We start from the raw sequence: 20,745 nt of genomic DNA on the forward strand, positions 1-20,745 counted from the left end.
GAAAACTGACGGGGTTTCTGATGGAATAACTGTTTTTTGGCTTTTCTGTCTGTCTGTCTGTCTGTCTCTGTTTCTCTGTCTCTCCTCTTTCTAGGGGAATATGTATGCATGTGTGCAAGTTCATGTGTATGTGCAGGAATGTGTCTCTGTTTCTGTGTGTGTCAACCTGAACATCAGGTGTCTCTCTATGGATCCATGTGTCTCTTCCTTCCCAGGACCTGGGGTCACAGACACACACAGCTGCTCCTGGCTTTTTATGGCGTGCCAGGGACTGAACACATGTCTTTACGGTTGTGTAGCAAGTGTTTTCCCAAGTGAGCCATCTGCCCAGATCCTGTTTCTTAGTTCTCTTTTCTTAGATGCTGATTTCTGCTATCTATTTGACACAAACACCCTGTGTTCTGAGGGCCATGTATCCTTCCCAAGGCATTATGTCGGGAGATGATGATGTTATTTTAGCACATTCATGCTAAATTTAATTACTTGTCTAAGATAGAATTTGCCAGATCTCCTCATTATAGAACACATATTATCATTAATAAATATTTTAGGATGGCCTTTGAAGGTCATGTAAATATCCTGGTTAACATCCTTCACCTAATGGTCTTAGCCATCATTGGTGGTCCTTGCTTATGATCATTGTTTTACTGGTAGTTGGCAAGATATTACATAATTGAGCTACTTATCCTACACATTTTAGCTGACATTCTTTTTATTCCCCCCACCTCTCTCCTTTTGGAACAATTTTTGAAATATCAGAAAGGATGCTTAAATTTTTTCAGAATAATTTTAATCCAACATAAACTACTTCTTTCCTGAATGTTTTAGTAGTTTCTAACATATGTGATACATCGCTTTCTCATGTGATATTTCAGACCCAGTTATCATTGTGAAATAGGATATTTTATTAAGAAGAACATAGTGGAGTTTCCTTAGGACACTGGCCCTTTCCCTTTTGTTAGCCTGGCTCACAATTATTGTGGTAATTTCTCATTTATTTTGGTCATTTCAACTCAGCATCAAATCCATTCATAAGAATAAAAGCCGGGGGAGAGGAGAGCTTTCCCCGTGACTCACTTCCCCCTCTTCTCTCATCTCCTTGCCCTTGCAATGAATACTTTCTATCTTATTTTTAGGACCGGAGATTCAATGATGAAATTGACAAGCTGACTGGATACAAGACAAAGTCACTACTGTGCATGCCTATCCGGAACAGTGATGGTGAGATTATCGGTGTGGCCCAGGCGATAAATAAGGTTCCTGAGGGTGCTCCATTTACAGAAGATGACGAAAAAGTAAGATTTGACACCTTGCATGACTTGTAGGTTCCATTCTGTTCACTGATTGCTGCTCTCACTGAAAGGATGGGGATTGTGTGAGCAGTTCTTCGATTAGATTATTCACAGATCAAAGAGCCTTTCCTATGCTGTGCTGGATGTAATGGGAGGCCGTTTTTTTTTAAAGCATTTTATAGAATGGGGTATAATTGGAGATAATCACGCCACTTTTCTTTTAAGCCTGCTTGTCGTTACAAGTCCCAGTAGTTTTCTTGCTATTGCCTAGTCTTTATTTTCCTTGTAAGTAAGTCTTTTAATCATGAACAATGCCTTGACCATATGTTGTCCGAAGGAGGGCAAAGACTATAGGAAGATTAGTCTGTCCCAAAAACTCAGTACTTTCTTTCATCTTTTTAAACTACTACAGAGAGTTGTTTTCTTAATTCTTAGTATGAAATCTCAATGAAATGAGTGTTTTAATTGTGTTTTGTAAATCTCCAATAAAGTGAGCATTATTTTTGTTTCTGAAGGACAGGTGACATTGGTAGACGTGAGATACTCTTTGCTCTGAAACTTTTATGGTCTCTACTAGCAGTTTACTGCAAGACAGGGTCATCAGGAACCAAGCCCCGCCTTCAAGGCTTTTACCTTCACATTGAATAGAATTTGGTTGAAGTAAAAGCAAATCTCATTCCAGTTTGTTTAAGTTTGATGGTTGCTATATTACTACTTTATTGAAAATTTTATAATGTAACCTCTGACGAGGCTCTGCCATTAATTAGTGCTGCTTATTAACAGCACATGAATGCAAATGTTGTGGTACAGAAGGTGAACATGAAATATGGGAAGAATTTAAATGAAGAGAGTCCTTCACCAAGGTCATTTCTACAAGAACTCAAATCCTTGTCAAAGTTTATAAACTCATAGAGCGTCACAGGACCTTGGGTGACTTCTTCTTGGTCCTGTGTATGAAGCACATGAGTTCGGATCGTAGCAGGTGGGTGGGTAGATCCCACATGTTTTGTGACATCCAGGAGCTATCCGAGGTGAGAGGCACATGTTGCTCTAATCTGACTGTATAGGAGAGAGGAGCACCAAGGGGGCTTCTTGGAAGAGATAACATTGGATCTCTGAATCAGAGTTTTCATTGACAGAACCAAGAGAGACAGAAGAAACATTTGGAAACTGCTTTGCAGTACATGGTGGCAAATTCAGAGATTCATGGGTGTCCAACGCTAAGAAAAAGTGATGTTGAGGCTCACCCCTAAACAAGACATATACCACCTCTGCTAAGGCTCAGGGAACCTTGTGGAAGAGGGGTAGGAGATAAAAGCTAAAAGATAGGGAAAAGAGTTATAAAATGTCTTAGGCAGGACACAACCTCTATAACGGTGAACTCTAACCCAGTACTAACGATGACTTACACTTGGCCTGCATAAGACTGGCCCCAAAAACGTGGTTATGGGAAAAGCTCAGGAAGCCTACCCTTTACTGCTGTGCTATGGGCTAGATAGATTCAAAGAGAGGAAAAGTCCTTGTTTTCAGTTGTTTTATCCACTGCTAAGCCCAGCAGGCTCCAACAGACAGCTCTAAATCCATGGTGACATAAACTCTAAATCTGTGGCGACACAAGTAACCCTGGTTAGGCTCAGTGAGTTGGAAAACAAAACAAATTGATATTAATATGAGAATGAGATTTGTAGGGAAAATGAGGGAGTATGAGGTACATAAAAGACACAGAAGAGGGCAAGGGATGAGAACAATCTGCGTGCATTACAGACCTCTCGAAACTGCAAAATATTTAATAACAAAACCTCTAAGCATGCGTTCCTGTGGCGGTGGACTTTGAATCGTCCTCCCAGCTGCCTGGAAGACAGTCTTTTTCAAGGTTCAATCCATTATCATCATGGCAGAAAGCATGGGAGCATGCAGGCAGACATGGTGCTGGAGAAGGAGCTGAGAGTCATCCTGATCTGAAGGTAACCAGGAGAAGACAGGCTTCCAGGCAGCTACAAGGAGGTCCCACCCCCATGGTGACATGCTTCCTCCTGGAGCGCCACACCTACACCAACTAGGCCACTCCTCCTATAGTGTCACTCCCTGGGCCAAGCATATTCTAATTACCACACTTTTACATTTAACATTTCTTCAGCAGTTTAAATTTTTTCTTTTATATTTGTCACTTATTCTCAGACAGATTGTCTCATAGAATCATTCCTATTTTTTTTGCTCCCCAAATTATGTTTCTTCTGTTCTGCAAATGTTTCATGTGCCCACAGTATCATTTTTTCTTCCAGGATCTTTTTTAAAATCCCTATTGTATTTTCGTTGCTTCAGAGTTTACCAGACAAGGCAGATAGATTATATTCATCCAGGTATCACAGTTCTAAAACATTTTATATTCACAATATCTAGCCTGGGTTGTTTTGTTTCTTGCAAAGATTCTATGTATTGTGTATCCAATAGTCACAATTAGGAAAAAAATTAAAAAATAAATTCTAGAAACGTTTAATGGAAAGGGATACTATCTAGCTGCCTCTACCAAATGAGGAAAGATAATGTGGCTTTACAGCTGTCCAAGTGATATTTATAGTGATATTTACATTGAAATTATTTCATCTATGTCTTGGATAACACTAATGTCTCAGGGCCAAAGGGAGATTCCATGAAAAGACTCAAGGAAACTAGCTGGAAGGGAGCTTAACTCATAGGGCTTCTCATGAAAGACCTTTTGACACACTGAAAGTGTGTGAGGCTCGGGCAGGTCTCAGTGAAAAAGTACCTCTGTATACATATCAGATATCTGGTATATCAGATGTTTACATTACAATTTATAACAATAACAAAAATAGTTAAGAAATGGCAAAGAAATAATTTTGTGGTTAGAGCTCACCACAACATGAACTGTATTAAAGTACTGCAGCACTGGGAAGATTGAAAACCATGGGTGTGACTTGTTTCTAAGATTCTATTCATTGGAACTTCCAGGTTGCAGAATGTGTAGACATGACAGGAGGACCAGGCAAGCAGAGGGAACAGAAGCCCAGCCCTTCCTCAAGCCACCTCCTCTCTAAGTTGGCTGCTCTTTAGCTGCATATTCTGTAATGAGTCTTTAAGACACAATGACAGATTCCATATACAAATAGGAAAAGACCAGACCATTCATGATGACATAAGTTGGACCCACCTCCATCAGTAGCCAGCCTGGTGGTGGGGTATTAAAGAGACCCTACCGTAATCTCAGCACCAAAGAGCTTAGAGCAGATAAGCTCTGCTCAATGACTAGCACATCATTCCTCATCCTGGCTTTTGCCAACTCAGAGCTAATAATAAAAAACTCCCTGAGCTATCACTGAAGGCCAAGGTGTTTTGTGTTATCTGTTCTTCATACAATACTCTCATGCCAAAACCTCAAACCAGAATCCTGTTTCCATAGTCGAATATGTTGATTCTGCCCTTTGAGCCCATCAAGTACAATGATGGTGAATGACTTCTTTGTAGCCTGATCTCAGTGGATCTTTTGCTTGTTTTCATTAAACAAAGGCTTTTATTAATGCATGTCTGTATGCTAGGCACTCTTCTGGCACTGGGGTTTCATTATGAGTTCATGGTTTTCTTAAATCACTATTAATGAATATACCATTTTTTACTTAATTCTTTAAGATTATCCTTATGCTAGTTTTTATTCTACTTCTTATTTTATTTTGAGATAGGTCTCACTATATAGTCTTAGCTTGCTATATTGACCACATTGGTCTTGAACTTGTGGTGAGCCTCCTGCATCTGCCTCCAGACACTGAGCTTACAGGTGTGCCAACACAAACAGCCTTGCATTTTACATATATGTGTGTGTGTGTGTGTGTGTGTGTGTGTGTGTGTGTATGTGTTTTTATTTTCCATTTGGGATGATCATAAAATTTTCTTATTTTCTTTTTTCTATATAATGTTTCTCTGTATTTAATTTGGACTGTCCAGCAATTACCTAATTCAGTCTGGATCATGGTACAGACGCTGCATATGTAAATCATATTGTATAATATGATTTGCGTTTCTTGGTATCCTCAAGTTCTGGCTTTTTAAGACTATAAGTTACGTGTGTGTGTGTGTGTGTGTGTGTGTGTGTGTGTATGTGTGTGTACATGTTAAATAGAGTCTTAAACACATTTCCTTTTGCTTTCTTAATATTTCCTTGGGGTGTACCCCACAGACTGAAATCTATTGAGTCAAAAGGCAAGCTAAGTCTGTGGTGTCCAAAGCTTTGAAAACCTCTGCACTCATTTAGAGTGATGTGAGTTCTGGAGAAGAGCATTCTCAGTTTCCTGCTGACTTCACTCAACTCACATTTAAAACCCAAAGCTCAACTCTCATTTAAAACCCAAAGTTAGTTTCCCTTGCTCTTCCAGGTGTCCTTCAGACAACCTCTTTTGATATTCAGGGGAGCATAAGATCCTACAGCAGCTGGAGAGATGACTCGGGGTGTGAAGGAGTGAGTATTGTTCTTGCAGAGGATCTGAGTTCAGTTCCTCATAACCGCATAGTAGCTCACAATAAGCTGTGACTCCAACTTTATGGGATCTGATACCTTCTTCTGGCCTTCATGGGCACTGCAATTATGGGCAGAAACTTACACACAGACACACATGTTTAACAATTTTAAAAAACAAACAAACAAACAAACAAACAAACAAACACCGTTTAAAGTCCAGATGCACCTATAATTTCTGAGTTGCCTTCAGGTAAGGAAACAAAGGAAAAAAAGAAAGGCCTGTGAGTACTGGCCAGAGGTTCTGGAGTCAGAATGCCTCCAAGACAGACTCAAGTATTTGTTCCTTAGTCAAGTGAGCTTGAACAAATTGACTGGACCTTCTGAGCCTCACAAACAGAGTTGCAGTGAGGAGGGAATCAGATAACAAACAGTAAGTATTTAGGGCACCACTCATTTCTGGACAAGCCGCAGCTTCCTGGCCATCATTTACACACACAAATTTATTGTGTGATTAGTATAATGTTACTTTTGTACCCTTATCTTAAAATTTCATTTTTTATGTTGCAAATTATATATGGCACAATTCTAAAACACCCTGAGCTATGAAAACTAGCGAATACTTTGAGATACATAAAAAATTAAATGCATTAATTCATTTAGAATTAAAGTCGTGGTGAATAGGAATGTATTTTGTTTCTTGAAAGCTCCATGGCTGTGGACATAGAGTCAGCAACTATATGGTACTTGCAAAGGTCATTGGTTCCTCCTCCGGTGCTTGTATTCACCAGGCAGATGGTCATCCAGCCCTACACTAAATCTTTCATTTCAGTGACTTTAATACCATCATGTGCTTTAGAAGTCTTAGATAATTAACACAAATTTAATTTGCAGAAGCAAAGTGAGAGGTTTGTGTGAATTCCAGCCTTCCATCTGAATGTATTAATCATTTCAGCTACACACTGGCAAATTACTAGTTTGGTAATTCATGCTGGAGGTGCACATAAAGGAAGTCCATGCAGAAGGGGTGGTTGAGATGTTCTGGTTCACCTCATGGGTTCTAAGCAAACGTTCCTATGTCCCAGGGCTATGTGTGTAAGCTATGTGATTTAGGTTGTATGATTACAGTCCTTTCGTCCAATTAACTTATCCCTTTGTTATTCAAGAGGAGTAGAGGGAGGCATTATTTTTGCAGGATAAAATTATGAGTTGTATAGAAGAAAAGCTCAGTGATCGATTAAGACTGTTGGGCTCACTAGTGCGACAACTTGGAAGTGACAGTGAACGTAGGTTCTTATCCATCCTTCTAGGCTGTGCCTCCTTTGGTAGCAAAGGTGTTGCCTTTTGTCATATTGCATAAAACAGAACGTGTCTATTGCAGTTATACTCCAGAGGCAAGTGAGTAACAGTCTTGGCCTGACATCCTATTGCGGTTGATGTTATGGAGTTTCTTAGCCTATGGTCATCTCCTCTCAGCTCATAATTCAGAGCATTCGGCTATCCTGATACGTACATCTTACTGACATCCTTTGGAACTGGGATGCTGCTAAAAGAGCTCAGCTGCTGGGGACTGGCCATCTTCCAGAACTTGTTACTGGCAGTGCTGCCTTGCCAACTGGCATTGAGGAGAATGCCCGGATGGTGTTAATGAGTCTCTGCAGAGGCTCAAGTTTGCAACGAAATATAAGCATGAGACGCACAGACAGATAGTAGGGAGGATTTTGTAAGCCCTTGGCCTTATACTTCAAAATTCTTTCTGCTTGTGAGGATGATATTTAGCAGCTATGAGATATGGAAGGTACAAAAGATATCAGGTTCGCTGTGTTGAGGAGGAGGGGGAGGAGGATGTTGAATTCATTACAATAAAGAAGTGACAGGTTGGTGGTCTCAGAACGATGAATACAATCACGCGGGCTAATCACATGGGGTCTGGCTAGCATATGATTGATTTCTTTTTAACTTGAGTATCTTTAGACATGGCTGCAAGCTGCAGTTCTACCATTATAGCCAACTCCCAAACAACTAGTCAGTTTAATGAAGCAGTTTACTGAGAGAAAAGATAGATGGATTTCTTCGTCTTCTAAATAGGTTCTCCAAAAGATTCTGTGTCAAAGACCCTTCCAAATACTCTGTTCTACAGCAGTGGTCCTAAACCTTCCTAACGCTGTGACCCTTTAATACAGTTCCTCATGTTGTGGTGATCCCTAACCTTAAAGTTATTTTCATTGCTACTTCATAGCTGTAATTTTGCTACTGTTATGAGTTGTAATGTAAATTATTAGTGTTTTCCAACCCATGTGACCCCAAAGGGGTCGTGACCCACAGGTTGAGAACTGCTGATCTATAGGGACACATAATACTTCTTTCTGCCAGGAGAGCTTACTGTTTTCTGCTAACGCTCTATTGCTTTTAAGATGCTTAAATACCAAAGGAGCAATGTGTCAACTGATTATAAGAAATGCCCTCTGCACACTCATCCATTATTTTCACTCTGGTTACATCCCAGCTAAGTTTTTTGAACATGTTGCCATAAAATTATGATTAAATATTAGTGTTTAGCTGAAGAGGGCTCAAACATCCCGGCAGATGGCTGTGGTTTCAACTTGTATTTGATCAATAAGCTCTTAGTCTGGGGGGGGGAATTGGATCAAATCCCATAACTTGTTAATATTTTATCTACATTTCAGCTGTAATCTAGCCATGGCACTATTTGTCTTTGGTGGTGATTACCCAGGGTCCAAGTAGTCACTGTCCATCAGTGGCCAATTCATCTCCAGCCTGTGTATTCACTGGATGGTATCTGACCAAGCATTTTTAGAAATAACCAAGTTTTGAAAAAAAAAAAAAGTCCTTTCCAAACACATTCCTTTCAGAACTTTGGATTTCTCTTCCTGTTGGAGTGTGGCCTCCTGGTATTCTCTCTGCTTCTTCCTGAGGCGGAATCTATCTCTGAGTAAGAAAGCAAGTATAACTGCTGGGGTGAAGCTTAGGGGCTAATACACAAGGAAGACTATAATACTCTGTAGTTTTGTTGTGATGCATGGGTCCCCACAGCCATACCTTTGCTCACCCTCTCAGTGAACCGCGGAGAACCCTCTTCTCCACTTGTCTTCCAAAGCTTAAGTCAAAGTCCACCATCAGAGCTCAGCAGGATTAGTTGAAAAGCAATTCTGGTTTGTCCTTCATCGTGGTTCATAATACTTTGCATTTTGGCTCCTCTCCAGTTATCCCCAACTAATTACAGTTGAATTTTGGCTAACAATTTGCTAAAAATGTAAATAATCAAATATTTGAGAATTTTTAAGAAATCAATACTACAATTAGACAAAAAGGATGGTGTCTATACAATGTAGGCTGTATTCTGAAGGCTTGGTATACCGGTAGCTTGACAGTCCTGTGGAGAATATTCTGACAACCTCTGATGACTAACGTGAGTGTATCTGTAAGCCAGGGAACCTATGTAAAGATGGAAGGAGAGAACCAGCTCCGTGAAGGTCTTACCTGCACATGAAAGCTGTGGCATGCATACGCCCACAATCACATACACATACATGATGATAGAAGATCTGGAAATCTGTAATAAACCGGGACTGACTTCAACTCAATCTGTGGCTTGTTCTCTTTATTCCAGGAGCTCACTTAACATGTGTCTCTCTGGACAACCTTATGTGACAAACTTGCGTTATTTTGTTTTATTTTCTGTTTTTATTTATTTTTTTTCCAAGACAAGGTTTCTCTGTGTAGCACTGGTTGTTCTGGAACTTGCTCTGTAGTCCATGTTAGCCTTAAACTCAGAGATCCACCTCTCTCTGCCTCCCAAGTACTGAGATTAAAATCATGAGCCACCACCACCCAGAACTTGCTTTAATTTTTTATGGTTGGTTTTATTTTTTGTGTGCATGGTTTGTGTCTGTGTGTTTATATTTACCTCTGTTGTGTGTGTGTGTAAGGTATGTATGTATGCATGTATGTTTGTATGTGTGTTCATGAGTGTGTGTGTGCATGCATGTGTGCATGTGCGTGTGCCTGTATGTGTGTCCTTAGAAGCCAGAGAAGGGCATTGGATTTTCTAGAGCTGGAAGTGGGTGGTTGTGAGCCTCCCAATGTGGGTGCTAGGAACAGAACTCCAACACTCTGCAAGAGTGGTGTTTCTGACCACTAAGCAGTTTCTGACACACCTAAGCTTATCCAATTCCTGTATCCATTCCAAGCATCTTTGTGCTGTTTTCCAAAGAATATGAAGTTCTAATCACAATAATAGTTGTGCTTACTCAGGTAGAGGAATGAAGAGTCTGGTTGATCATAAGCTGACATGGTTGGGCTGTCCAGACTATAGAGCTAAACAGACGAGATGATGGCAGATCTGGGAGGGAATGACGAGGGGCTGGGTAGAGCTGGGTCATCACAAACAAAGGCACTAATAAAACTACAGCTTATAATGGCTGCCAGGGTGTGAAGAGCACAAATCAACAGACAGCTGTCTTACAAACATGGCCCCAGACTTGTGTGTGACTTAGACAAGGAAGAATGCTCTACAGTTGCAGCTTAGAGATAAATAAGCACTTGTTGGCAGGAAGAATTGTTGTCAGGGAACTAGAGCAGGTGTTATGGATTCTTATTTCCTGGAGATTTCAAATCCAGGCAGACAACTGTTGTTGAGTAAATAGCTTAGTGCTGGCTGTCGGAATAAACACAAGGTTGCTTCATTCTGCCTTAGAGTGCTGAGATTCTTGAATTTCTCCTCTCTCCTCCTCCTTCTCTTCCTCCTCCTCCTCTTTTTCCTTTTCCTCTTCCTCTTCCCCCTCAACCTCTTCTTCCTCCTCCTCCAGTGGCTGCTTCTTCTCCTTCTCTTTCCTTCTCTTTCTCCTTTATTCTCCTCCTCCTCTTCCCCGTCTTTCCTCCTCCTCCTTTTCTTCCTCTTTCTCCACTGGAGACAAGTGAATTACATCTCACTATGTAATTCCAGTCTGGTCTGGAATGAATTTTGAAAATTTCAAATTATTTTTTTACTATAAGTGGAATTTAGCAGAAATCAAGTACATTTATCTGCCTTTGAATTGTATATCTGTCTCTTTTCAATGTTTTCCTTTTATTATGAGGTCATTTACTAACTATAAAAGTCATATAAATTTATTGTAGAAAGCTTGAAAATTAAAAAAAAAGCAAAATTTATATCACTCATAAACCTCTTTCAGAAAATATATTGCTTTTGTTCTTTGATGAATTTCCCTGTTTACTTATTATTACCTATAAAAATGTCTCCAAACTTATAATGTATAGTATATAGAGTATTTTATATTTTAAGCAATTTTCAAACATCTGATTTAAATAGTTACATCATTTTCTACTGTGTAATTATCTAAATCTGTTTAATCATTTTGTTTCTTAGCATTTAGATTGTTTTCAAAATCATATTATAGAATTTCTATTAACCTCTTAACAAATAAGTAACTTTTGGTCCTCACCTTAGCATAGCTTTTGGGCTGGACTGTTAAAGTGATATGTCATAGATCAGAGATGGACCAATTCCTGTGATTCAATGTGATTCAAATTATTGGGTTTATTGGGTGAAAAAGTTTGAAGTTAATTTTAAAAATACCTTTATTGTGATATAATGCACATATCATATAACTAATCTACCTATGGTTTGATGGCCATTAGTATATTTGCATAGTATGTAACTATCAACACACAGTTTCAAGTCCCTTCACCCCATCCCTGTACTCACTAGGAAATCACCCCCACTGTCTCCATGGAGTGGTAGATATCCAACCATTCTCCCTCCATCTCTATGGATTTGCATAATTTTGAATAGCTTCTACAAACACAACCAACTATACAATATGGGATCCTTGGTGGCTAACTTCTTTTACTTACACAATGTTTGAGGAGTCATCCATGCTGTAGTATATATTAGTATTTTATTTCTTTCCAAGGATGATCATATTTCATTATATGGATATACATTTATTTACTTATCCAGCAGTTAGTGAATATCTAGATTATTTTCTCTTAATTATATAAATTATGCTACAATACACAAATGGGGTGTTTTATGATTATGATTTTATTCCTCCTTGATATAGCCCTAAAATTGGAATTATAACTACCAGATTATTAATTTTTTGCAAACCAGCTACACTATTTTACATGTTCACCAGCAATGTGTGATTATTCTATTTCCTCTTGTCCTTACTAACACTCTCTGCCTTTTCCACAGCAGACACCCCATTGTGGGTAGGCAGTAGTATTTCAGGATGGTTTTTATCTGACCTAGATGCCTGTGGCTGTTGAACATCTTTTCATGTGCTTACTGCAGAACTATTTATTTTTAGGCTTTGATAGATTTCATCTATACGATCTTCAGAAAATTGCATTAATTTATAAAGCCAAAAACTGTGAATCAACTCACTTAGCTCTTAATTTTAATACTGAAACTTAAAACTTATAATTTCTTAACTTTCTCCCTTCTTTCCTCTCTTCCCTCCCTCCCTCCTTCCTTCCCTCCTTCCCTCCCTCCCTCCCTCCCTCCCTCCCTCCCTCCCTCCCTCCCTCCCACTTCCTTCCTTTCTTCCTTCCAACACATTAAAGGACACATCTGCCTGATGCCCACAACCAGAAACCAGATCCTCTGAAACCTCAAGAAAGGCCCAGATCACCCATTTCATTTCTGGGTCCTTTGCAAAATAAAAGTTTATGTAGCCTAGGCTGGTCTCCAACTCACTGTGCAGTTGAAGATGACTTTGAACTCCAGTTCTTGCCTCTACCTTCCACACGGTGGTATTACTGGTATGCACCACCATGCCCAGCTCACACCCTTGATTTCTAGTTTCAAGTTCATTTCTTTGATTTGTTCTATATATGCATGAATTTTATAAGGAGTTAATAAACCATGGCTCAGAAACAGTCTTACCATGACACATATGGACCTAAGCCAATTTAGTTGCATGCAACCTCTAGCGTCTGTGGACTAGCTACTAGGCACCATAAAATGTCTGCCAAGAAATTTGAGTTAGGTGTAAGTATAGTATTTTCCTTTACGCTTGCTGTTTTATTTTAGTGAAGGCAAGTTATCAGACAAAAGTCACTTAAACAAAAATCTGCTCTCAAGTTGGATTAAATAGTTCACCCACTCTTCACAAATCACCCAGAAGTGAAATGGGTGATCTGGGCCTCTCTTGAAGCATTTCAGGAGGATCTGGGTCTGGTTGTGGGCATCGGGTAGATGTGTCCTTTAATCCTGCAACAGGATTGGGCAACCTCAGGGTCCATGACTATGAATATAAGTTTGGAACTTGTTATAGCTTTATAACTTTTATATTCTAAGTGACACACAATCTTGAAATGCCACTGATGGCAGTTATCAGAGGAGTTAATACTTGTCTCAGTTAGGGTTTCTTTTGCTGTGAAGACACCATGACCATGGGGTCTACATCTTGATCTGCAGGCAGCCAAAGGAGACTATGACTTCCTCCAACCAGACCACACTTCCTTCAACAAGGCCACGCCTCCTAATAGTGCCACTCCCTATGAATCTATGGGGGCCATTTTCATTCAACCTACAAAATACCTTATACTTATTGTGCTTTTTAATATGCTACTAAAGTTACTGAAGAAAACGCACTTCTACCAGCAACAAAGCCTCATGCCTTTGAAAGCAACTAGAGACCTCTAGGTCACTGTCATAGCCACATTTGGGGTATGTCTTCCTGAAGACCTCTGGAATATAAATTGATTTAAATTTTTATTATTTTATGTGTATGGGCATTTTGCCTGTACATATGTATGCACACCACATGTATGCTTTGTACTGTAGAAGTCAGCAGAGTAGGTCAGGTCTCCCGGAACTGAAGTTACAGACAGTTGTCAACTACTATAGATTAGTGCTGGGAATTGAACCTGGATCCTGTGGAAGAACAATTTGTGCTTATAACCACTGTGTCATCTCTCCAGGCCTCATAGAGCATCCAACTATCTCTGCTCCTTGATAACACATGAAGCCCAGTTCCCTGAACACGCAAGCATAACACTGCACATTTTCTTTGCCAAGAACTGAATGAAGATTATGAGCACTGCAACAGCATGCAGTATTCCTTGTTCCTTTTCCTGAAATGAGAAAATAATGGGAAGCTTTATGAAGCATGTCTGTTGTGATAAGTGCACTGCATGCATGACCTCATTTGTCTTCCCAGCAGCCCCTGTGTCCATTACCAATCCCACTTGATGAATATGAAAACTGAATGTGATTGGGTCTGAGTGTGCAGTGGGGCCACTTTGCCTGTGTGGCAGAGCCAGGGCAAGTGTTACCTGCCTGTCTTTGCATGGGACATGGAGGTGTTTAGAGTATGTCTCTGCACCTGATACATACATGCATGTGTGTGTGTAGTTTAGCATATATATATATACATACATATATATATATACGTATATATGTATATATATATATGTGTGTGTGTGTGTGTGTCTGTGTCTGTGTGTGTCTGTGTGTGTATGTATATGTATATGCTAAACTGAAATGGGAGTGCACACATGTTTAATAGTTAGGGGGCGAAGAGTGTGAGACTAACGAAATTATCATTTCTAAATGGCGTTAGTGTCATTTCAGCCTTTCATGAACACCTATGACTGAGCTTGATTATACAGGGAAAATGGAAAAGCTTAGGACTGGGGAACTGACTCAGTCAGCGAGGGGTCCACTGTGCAAGCCTGGGGTCCTGATCTCAGATCCCCAGCACTGGGGAAGGGGGTGGGTGTGGAGACAGGTTAGTCTGCCCAGTTAAACGGGTGCACTCCAAGCTCAGTAAGAGACTCTGCTTCAAAAACACAGGCTGGAGAACTATTGGTGAAGACAGTAATGCTGACTCCCCCCCCACACACACACACATGCACCGGCATGTATCCACACAAATACTTCCTTAACACACACACAAGCATACACACACACACATCCACACACACATGCACACATCAACTAGCAGACGAGTTGAGAATCATTAAGATCTAATGAGTCTATGCATATATAATCACAAGGTAGGTAACTTATCATTTTGTTCCATTTCTTGTTTTCACTGACAAAACATATTTTAATGTATGTTCCCCTCACCTACCTCTAGCTTTCTTTTTCTTTCTTTTTTCTTTTTTAAAATTCTACTTCAAAATCAGAATTTGCATAGTGGTCAGCTGTGGCCGGCGGAAGAGTGCAGTGTTCAGGGTAAATCACCCTGTAGCCAATTAGGGATTCCCCTCCCTATGCTTAGTTAAATTATGGACTGCGCTAATTAAGTGAAACTACGTTATATTTCTTATTGGAGAATTTAAAATGAATATAAGCTAAATTTATAACATTATTGTAATTTCTATTTCTAACAATCTATTCACTTAAAATACATACTTGGATTTTTTTCCCCATTTCTTCTTTTTGGTATTCAGGTAGGAATGAAGCCATTGCTTTTTTATCATTTTCAACTATTTCTTTCTATGTCTCCCTGGTCTGCCCCGGGTAATATCCTGGCTAGCTATGGTTGTAGGCTACTTTATGTGCAGATTCTGATCGGCTTGTCAATCAACAAAGGAGCATTTTTCTCTCTCCTCAAATTGGGCACACTCCATTAAGAAATGAGGAAAAATGTCAAATGCACAAGCACCCCATGCTACTGAGGCAGGCAGCGAGGTCCCCATGGGAGCCGCAGGCTGTAGTGGGAGTGTGCTAAGAGAGGAGGAAGTAATGAACAGCTTTGAAAAATGAGGTTATGTAAGTTAGAGCTGTCCAGAGACGCTTTGAAGGTCTATTACACACAGTTCTTGAAAGGGGGCTTACATAAAACTGGAAGGCAATAATGAAATTCTCCCACTGGCGAGAGTTTGAAATGATGCCCAATGAGAATGAACTGACACCATTGGTTGACTGGACCTTGACTTCCTTCATCTGTAAGGCATATGAACTCAGTTCCGACATGTTCCGGATGCTGCCCAGTGGTTACTAGTGCAGCATCCTCCGAGACCTAGCTCCATCGTGAGGGCTTTATTACTTGAGTTATTTGTTTTCAAAGACTCTCCTCTTCTTTCCTCATCTTCTTGCTCCTCTTTATCTTCCTCCTATCACCATCATCATCATCATCATCACCACCATCATCATCAGGTGTGCAAAGCTTTTTATACTGACTTTGGCTTTGTCATTATTTTTCAGGGGTCCCGGAACGTTAGTATAGCAGAGTTTTTTTTTTTTTTTGGTATTCTGTTCCACTTTCTAGTTCTAAACCAGAATGAGGGATCCAGATAAGACCCTCAGGTATTCTCCATGATCATGAGGGTAGACCCACAGTCCTTGGATATCCCACATGTGCCCACGACTTCTTCTCAGAAGTTGATTTTAAATCTATGCCAAAATCTTCACTCAGCACAGCTGGGAAGATGACATAATATGTAAAGTACTTGCATATTGCAAGCACGAGGACCTGAGTTTGGATCCTCAACACTCAGGTAAAAACTTGGAGTAATAGTATGAGTCTAGTCCCAGGACTTTGGGCTGAGGATGGAGACCAGCAGAACCTGGAACTTCATTGACTAGCCAAAATGGCGAGCTCCAGGTTCTATGAGAAACACTTTGACAAAAAGTCAGGTGGAGAGTATAGAGGAAGGTATGAAAGGTATCTTATGTAGAACTGTGGCCTTCATAGATGCATAGATGAATGTACCTACAGATCCATGTACACATGAATACACATGTACACACACATGCATGCACACACACAAAGATGCATGCGCGCGCACACACACACACAGTCTCCACTTAGCATTTGGCATAATGCCACCAAACTTTCTAGCAGATGTGGTGAGAGTCTAGTGTTTTTCCTTGGCCATCATTTCTTCTCTAGATCTAGAATGGCCACTGCATCACACTTTGGTCCTGATGCTGTGCTGCACTGGCATGCAGGCTTCCACAGTTTGCATCTTTAAAGAGCCATCTGTCTGAAAATAACAAATAACAAACTTTCGGTCTATAGCACAGATTTCTCATGTAAAACACAAATCCTTATTACTCTCTTACTCTCTCGTCTTCAAACTGCTGCCAAGTGCAGATTACACACAAATTACTGGGTCTAGTAAGGTTTGTTCTTCGCCTGGCCATGCATAGAGCAGCAAGTCACCCTCCTTGAAGCTGCATCTGTACCAATTCTAGCATATAAAACACTGTTCTCTTCATGCTGGAAGTATAAGGTTACAACCACCCCCTGGAAGAAGATTATTCTTATGACAAAAATCTTTGGAAAAATACTCTATGGCCAGAAGTAGAAACTTCCAGTTTGTTTGGCAAATCAGTTTTGTCAAATGATGTTTTGCTGGGGCACACAGGTGAAAGGATGTTTTGCTAAAGCAGATACCGGTCTTAAGGATGTTTAGCTGGTGCAGACAAGGGAAAGACTGTTTTCTTGTAGCAGACACAGGTGAAAGGATGTTTTGATATAGCAAACACATGAAAGGACCTGTGATGAAGGAGTATAGATATGACCCCACAGACAGTGGGAGACGAGCACTGAGTATTGGTTTGGTTTGCTCTGCCTCACTATTCTTTGCTAACGGCACATATGTATTGTTTCATCTTACATGGAGTTGTTGAACTCAATTTGTGGTATTGCCACCACTGAGAAAAACTTGCCCAAGAACTCTTTGTGAGGTTTGTGGCAGCTTGCTGCTTCTGCAGCCTCTGTAAATGCTGAGTCATATTGGGTGTTTGCTATGGAACTGAACAGCTGCCAAAGAAGATCGGGCTTGCTCCCAAAGAACTATTGTTGAACACTTCCCCCATATCCTAATAACTTTTCTTTACCACTACCTTTGCTGGGTGGTGGGCTAGAGGAGAGGTTGAACCCTTATTAAAATTAGGCTGCAAAAAAAAATATGCCTACAATGACCTTCATGCCCTAGTGATATAAACTGTTTATGAGAAGCTGGTCCTGATGCTAAAGGCAGGGACCTCATCCCATACCAGCAGGGCAGGTGATGCCTGGAAACATGGATGGTTAGAACACACTGGTTGGCAGGCGGGAATGCAGCTACATGACTCTCTGAGAACACCTGAGTTTATATTTTGGGAAACTCTATGTATAACTTAATTCTTATCACACTCAATATTAGAGGAAGGCGGCTGCTTTGTTTTCTTATGATGAGATGATGTTGTTTATCTTGCCTAGCAAGGACTGAACTAGAGTCTGGGAGGTGTTTATTCATTTTCTCGTTCTTCTTCCTGGCTTGTCTCTCTCCTTCCCTCCCTTCCTCCCTTCCTCCCTTCCTTCCTTCCTTCCTTCCTTCCTCCCTTCCTTCCTTCCTTCCTTCCCTCCTCTTTGTAAAGCTGTAATAAACACATTCCTTTTATAAACAGTATTTTTACTGAATCTGTACAGTAGAACAGAGCATATTACTTAGTACAACCAGTGACCATCTACATCAGATTCACCATATGCTTCTGCTTTTTAGATTTTTCTACCTTAATCTGCCTTCTGCTTCTCCGCTTCCTGGTTGCTCCTTCTACATCATGATATACAGTCACAAACATAGATTTGTGTTCAAATCCAGCCTGAGTCTGTGTGCCTGTCTTGTCTTTTTGGTATCAGTGGATTGGGCGCCCTGACCATCTAGAAAGAGGAAAGAGCAAAGCAAACAGCACTCGCTGCTTTCATTGTAGAGATGCTGTAACTTGACATGCTAGAACATGTCCCTGATTAATCAATCATTGCTAATGTGATGGAAGAATGTAACAATGAAGTCAGCTCTTGTACAATGCACATTGAACTTGTTAAAGACATGATGACTCTAGGAGAGTCTTATTCTGTAAAACTTCACAGAAAATTGCTGAGAATTTATCTGCTCTGGGTGAAAATCATAAGAAGAAAATAGACTTGTAACTATTTTTGCTTAAATGCTCCTTTTAGAACTAACAAGGAGATTTAGAGACTTGAGACTGTTTGCTACAGGTTGCACAACTTGACAACTAAGAGCTGAAAGCAGGATGTCTCTAACCTCCAGCATCACAGGGCCTTCCTTCTGACCGTGCATGTGGGTGATGCCCAGGGCAGGGAGCTAGAAGACAAGGCTGAATCCAAAAAGCCCCGTGATGCTCGGAAAGCAAAGCCACAGGGCAGCCACATTCTACAGGTAGGAAGTCCTGGCTGACGAGCCTCTCTAGAAACAACAGGTCAATGACAAAGTCCCAGTTGTTTCCTGGTTGGTTTTAGGGAACCAAAGACTTTCCTTGTGACAAAGGATCGATAGTTGTGGGATAAACTGACAGTAGGCCCATTGATAGGAGAAAGGGTATAAAGTCACTGCATGCATAGGAGTGGTCCTGCTACCGTATAGGGATACACAAGCACTGCAGGTCAAAAATGAACATGAGAGTACCACTGAAATCTCGAAGCTGTGCGTCTTCTTCCTTCTGGTATTTTGACCTGATTTCAGAAAGACTGAGATAATCACAGAACTTGACAAATCTGCTTTACTTTAGTGACAGCTGGGGACAAGAGATCCTTTCTGCCTTTCTTGATGTTTACCTATTTTGTGTTCAGAAGTTTGGGTTGAGATGAGAGAGTCATATTCTACCACTGCGCTATTGTAGGAGGAGCTAAGGTGGGAGGAGTTAGGAGATGAAGAGGAGGAGTAAGGAGGAGAGGAGGAAAAGGAATAGGAGGAGGTAGGAGACAGGAGAGAAGAGGAGAGGGGAGATGTAAGAGGATAGAGAACCGCACAGGTATGGAGAGCAGTGCGGGGAACAACTTATAATTATGTTAGCTAATTGGGATACAACTCTCTTTGAATGGGCATCTTGTTATTAATCATTACCAAATATATAAAGCCTTTGATTAATCTTTAAGCATTAGAATCTCATCTTTCTACTGAGCCCACGTGGATGGCAGGATGGCCTGGGCAATGCCCAGCCTTGCAGAGACAGCGTGGGAGATTGCGCCATCTCCCATGCTGACATCTCATGGGTGGCAGGGCTGGTGTTTCTAGTTGGCCATTTCTAGCTACAGCACGCACGTGGCCTCCAGCCAAGAAACATGGCGGCTGGGCTAGGCAGAGCCGCTGAAGCTTAGATAGTCGGCCTGAGCCAGAGGCCGTTTTTAAATATTTACTTCAACATACTATATCCTGATCCTTTCTTTCTATTCTTTACTTTTCAAAGGTTTAGTGTGTGTGTGTGTGTGTGTGTGTGTGTGTGTGTTCCAGGCTCAGATCCTCTGGAAGAGTATCAGCTTCAGCTTCTAACCACTGGACTGTCTTTCTATTCTCCCTTTTTTATTCTTAGATCTCATGATTTGAATACATGACAGTTCTCCAGAAATACATTTCTGTCATGGAAGCAGAAACTTTGTAGGCTCCAATATCATTTAGGATTCAGGAAGCCCTAGCTGGCACATTCAGAAGACCTCGAGTGACAACACCAGGGAGAAGGAGTATAGGAGGGTGGGTTTCCCAGGGTTTCTCTTGTTTCATCACGGAGCTAAGCAGAGGCATAAACAAAACTCTAGGCTTGAAATTGATAAGAAGCTATTTGTTTATTCAAATAATTCTCACAAACTGTGCGGTTAGTCTTGCACATGAAGTGGCGGTCATACATTAATTTTATCCCTCCAAAAATTATGCTGCTTTACTGAAGTATTTCACAGAATAAGTATAAAAAAGAAAGAAAAAGGTTTGTATCTTTGTGTAAATCCATAAAGCCCTCTCCTCAGCATCCAGGAAGCCTGGCAAGACTTTCCACAGATTTCATATGAATTCAATATGTACATCTCGATGCCCTGGCATAAAACATATTTTACAGACTTCAAACTATCCTTATCAGGAACCTGTATCTCTGAAAGGTGTCTGCTTGGCTTGTTGGTTTTTCTTTCTAGTTGGATTAAGTAGATCACTGAGGCATACCCATGAAGGATATGTATTCTGTCTCCTAATGTTCTCTCTCTCTCTCTCTCTCTCTCTCTCTCTCTC

The 20,745-nt window shown here is 40.6% G+C and overlaps 1 protein-coding gene across 1 annotated transcript in view; it reads left to right on the forward strand.

Annotated features, from left to right (window-relative positions):
• Pde11a (phosphodiesterase 11A) overlaps positions 1 to 20,745 on the forward strand; it is a 343,221-nt gene that overhangs the window by 46,136 nt on the left and 276,340 nt on the right. The window contains exon 2 of the mRNA XM_028762965.1: positions 1,137 to 1,295. Within this exon, the coding sequence (XP_028618798.1) occupies positions 1,137 to 1,295 (159 nt within the window). The remainder of the gene's footprint in view (positions 1 to 1,136; positions 1,296 to 20,745) is intronic.

Source organism: Grammomys surdaster, unplaced genomic scaffold, assembly GCF_004785775.1.
Source record: "Grammomys surdaster isolate TR1022 unplaced genomic scaffold, NIH_TR_1.0 136, whole genome shotgun sequence".
NCBI lineage: Eukaryota > Metazoa > Chordata > Mammalia > Rodentia > Muridae > Grammomys > Grammomys surdaster.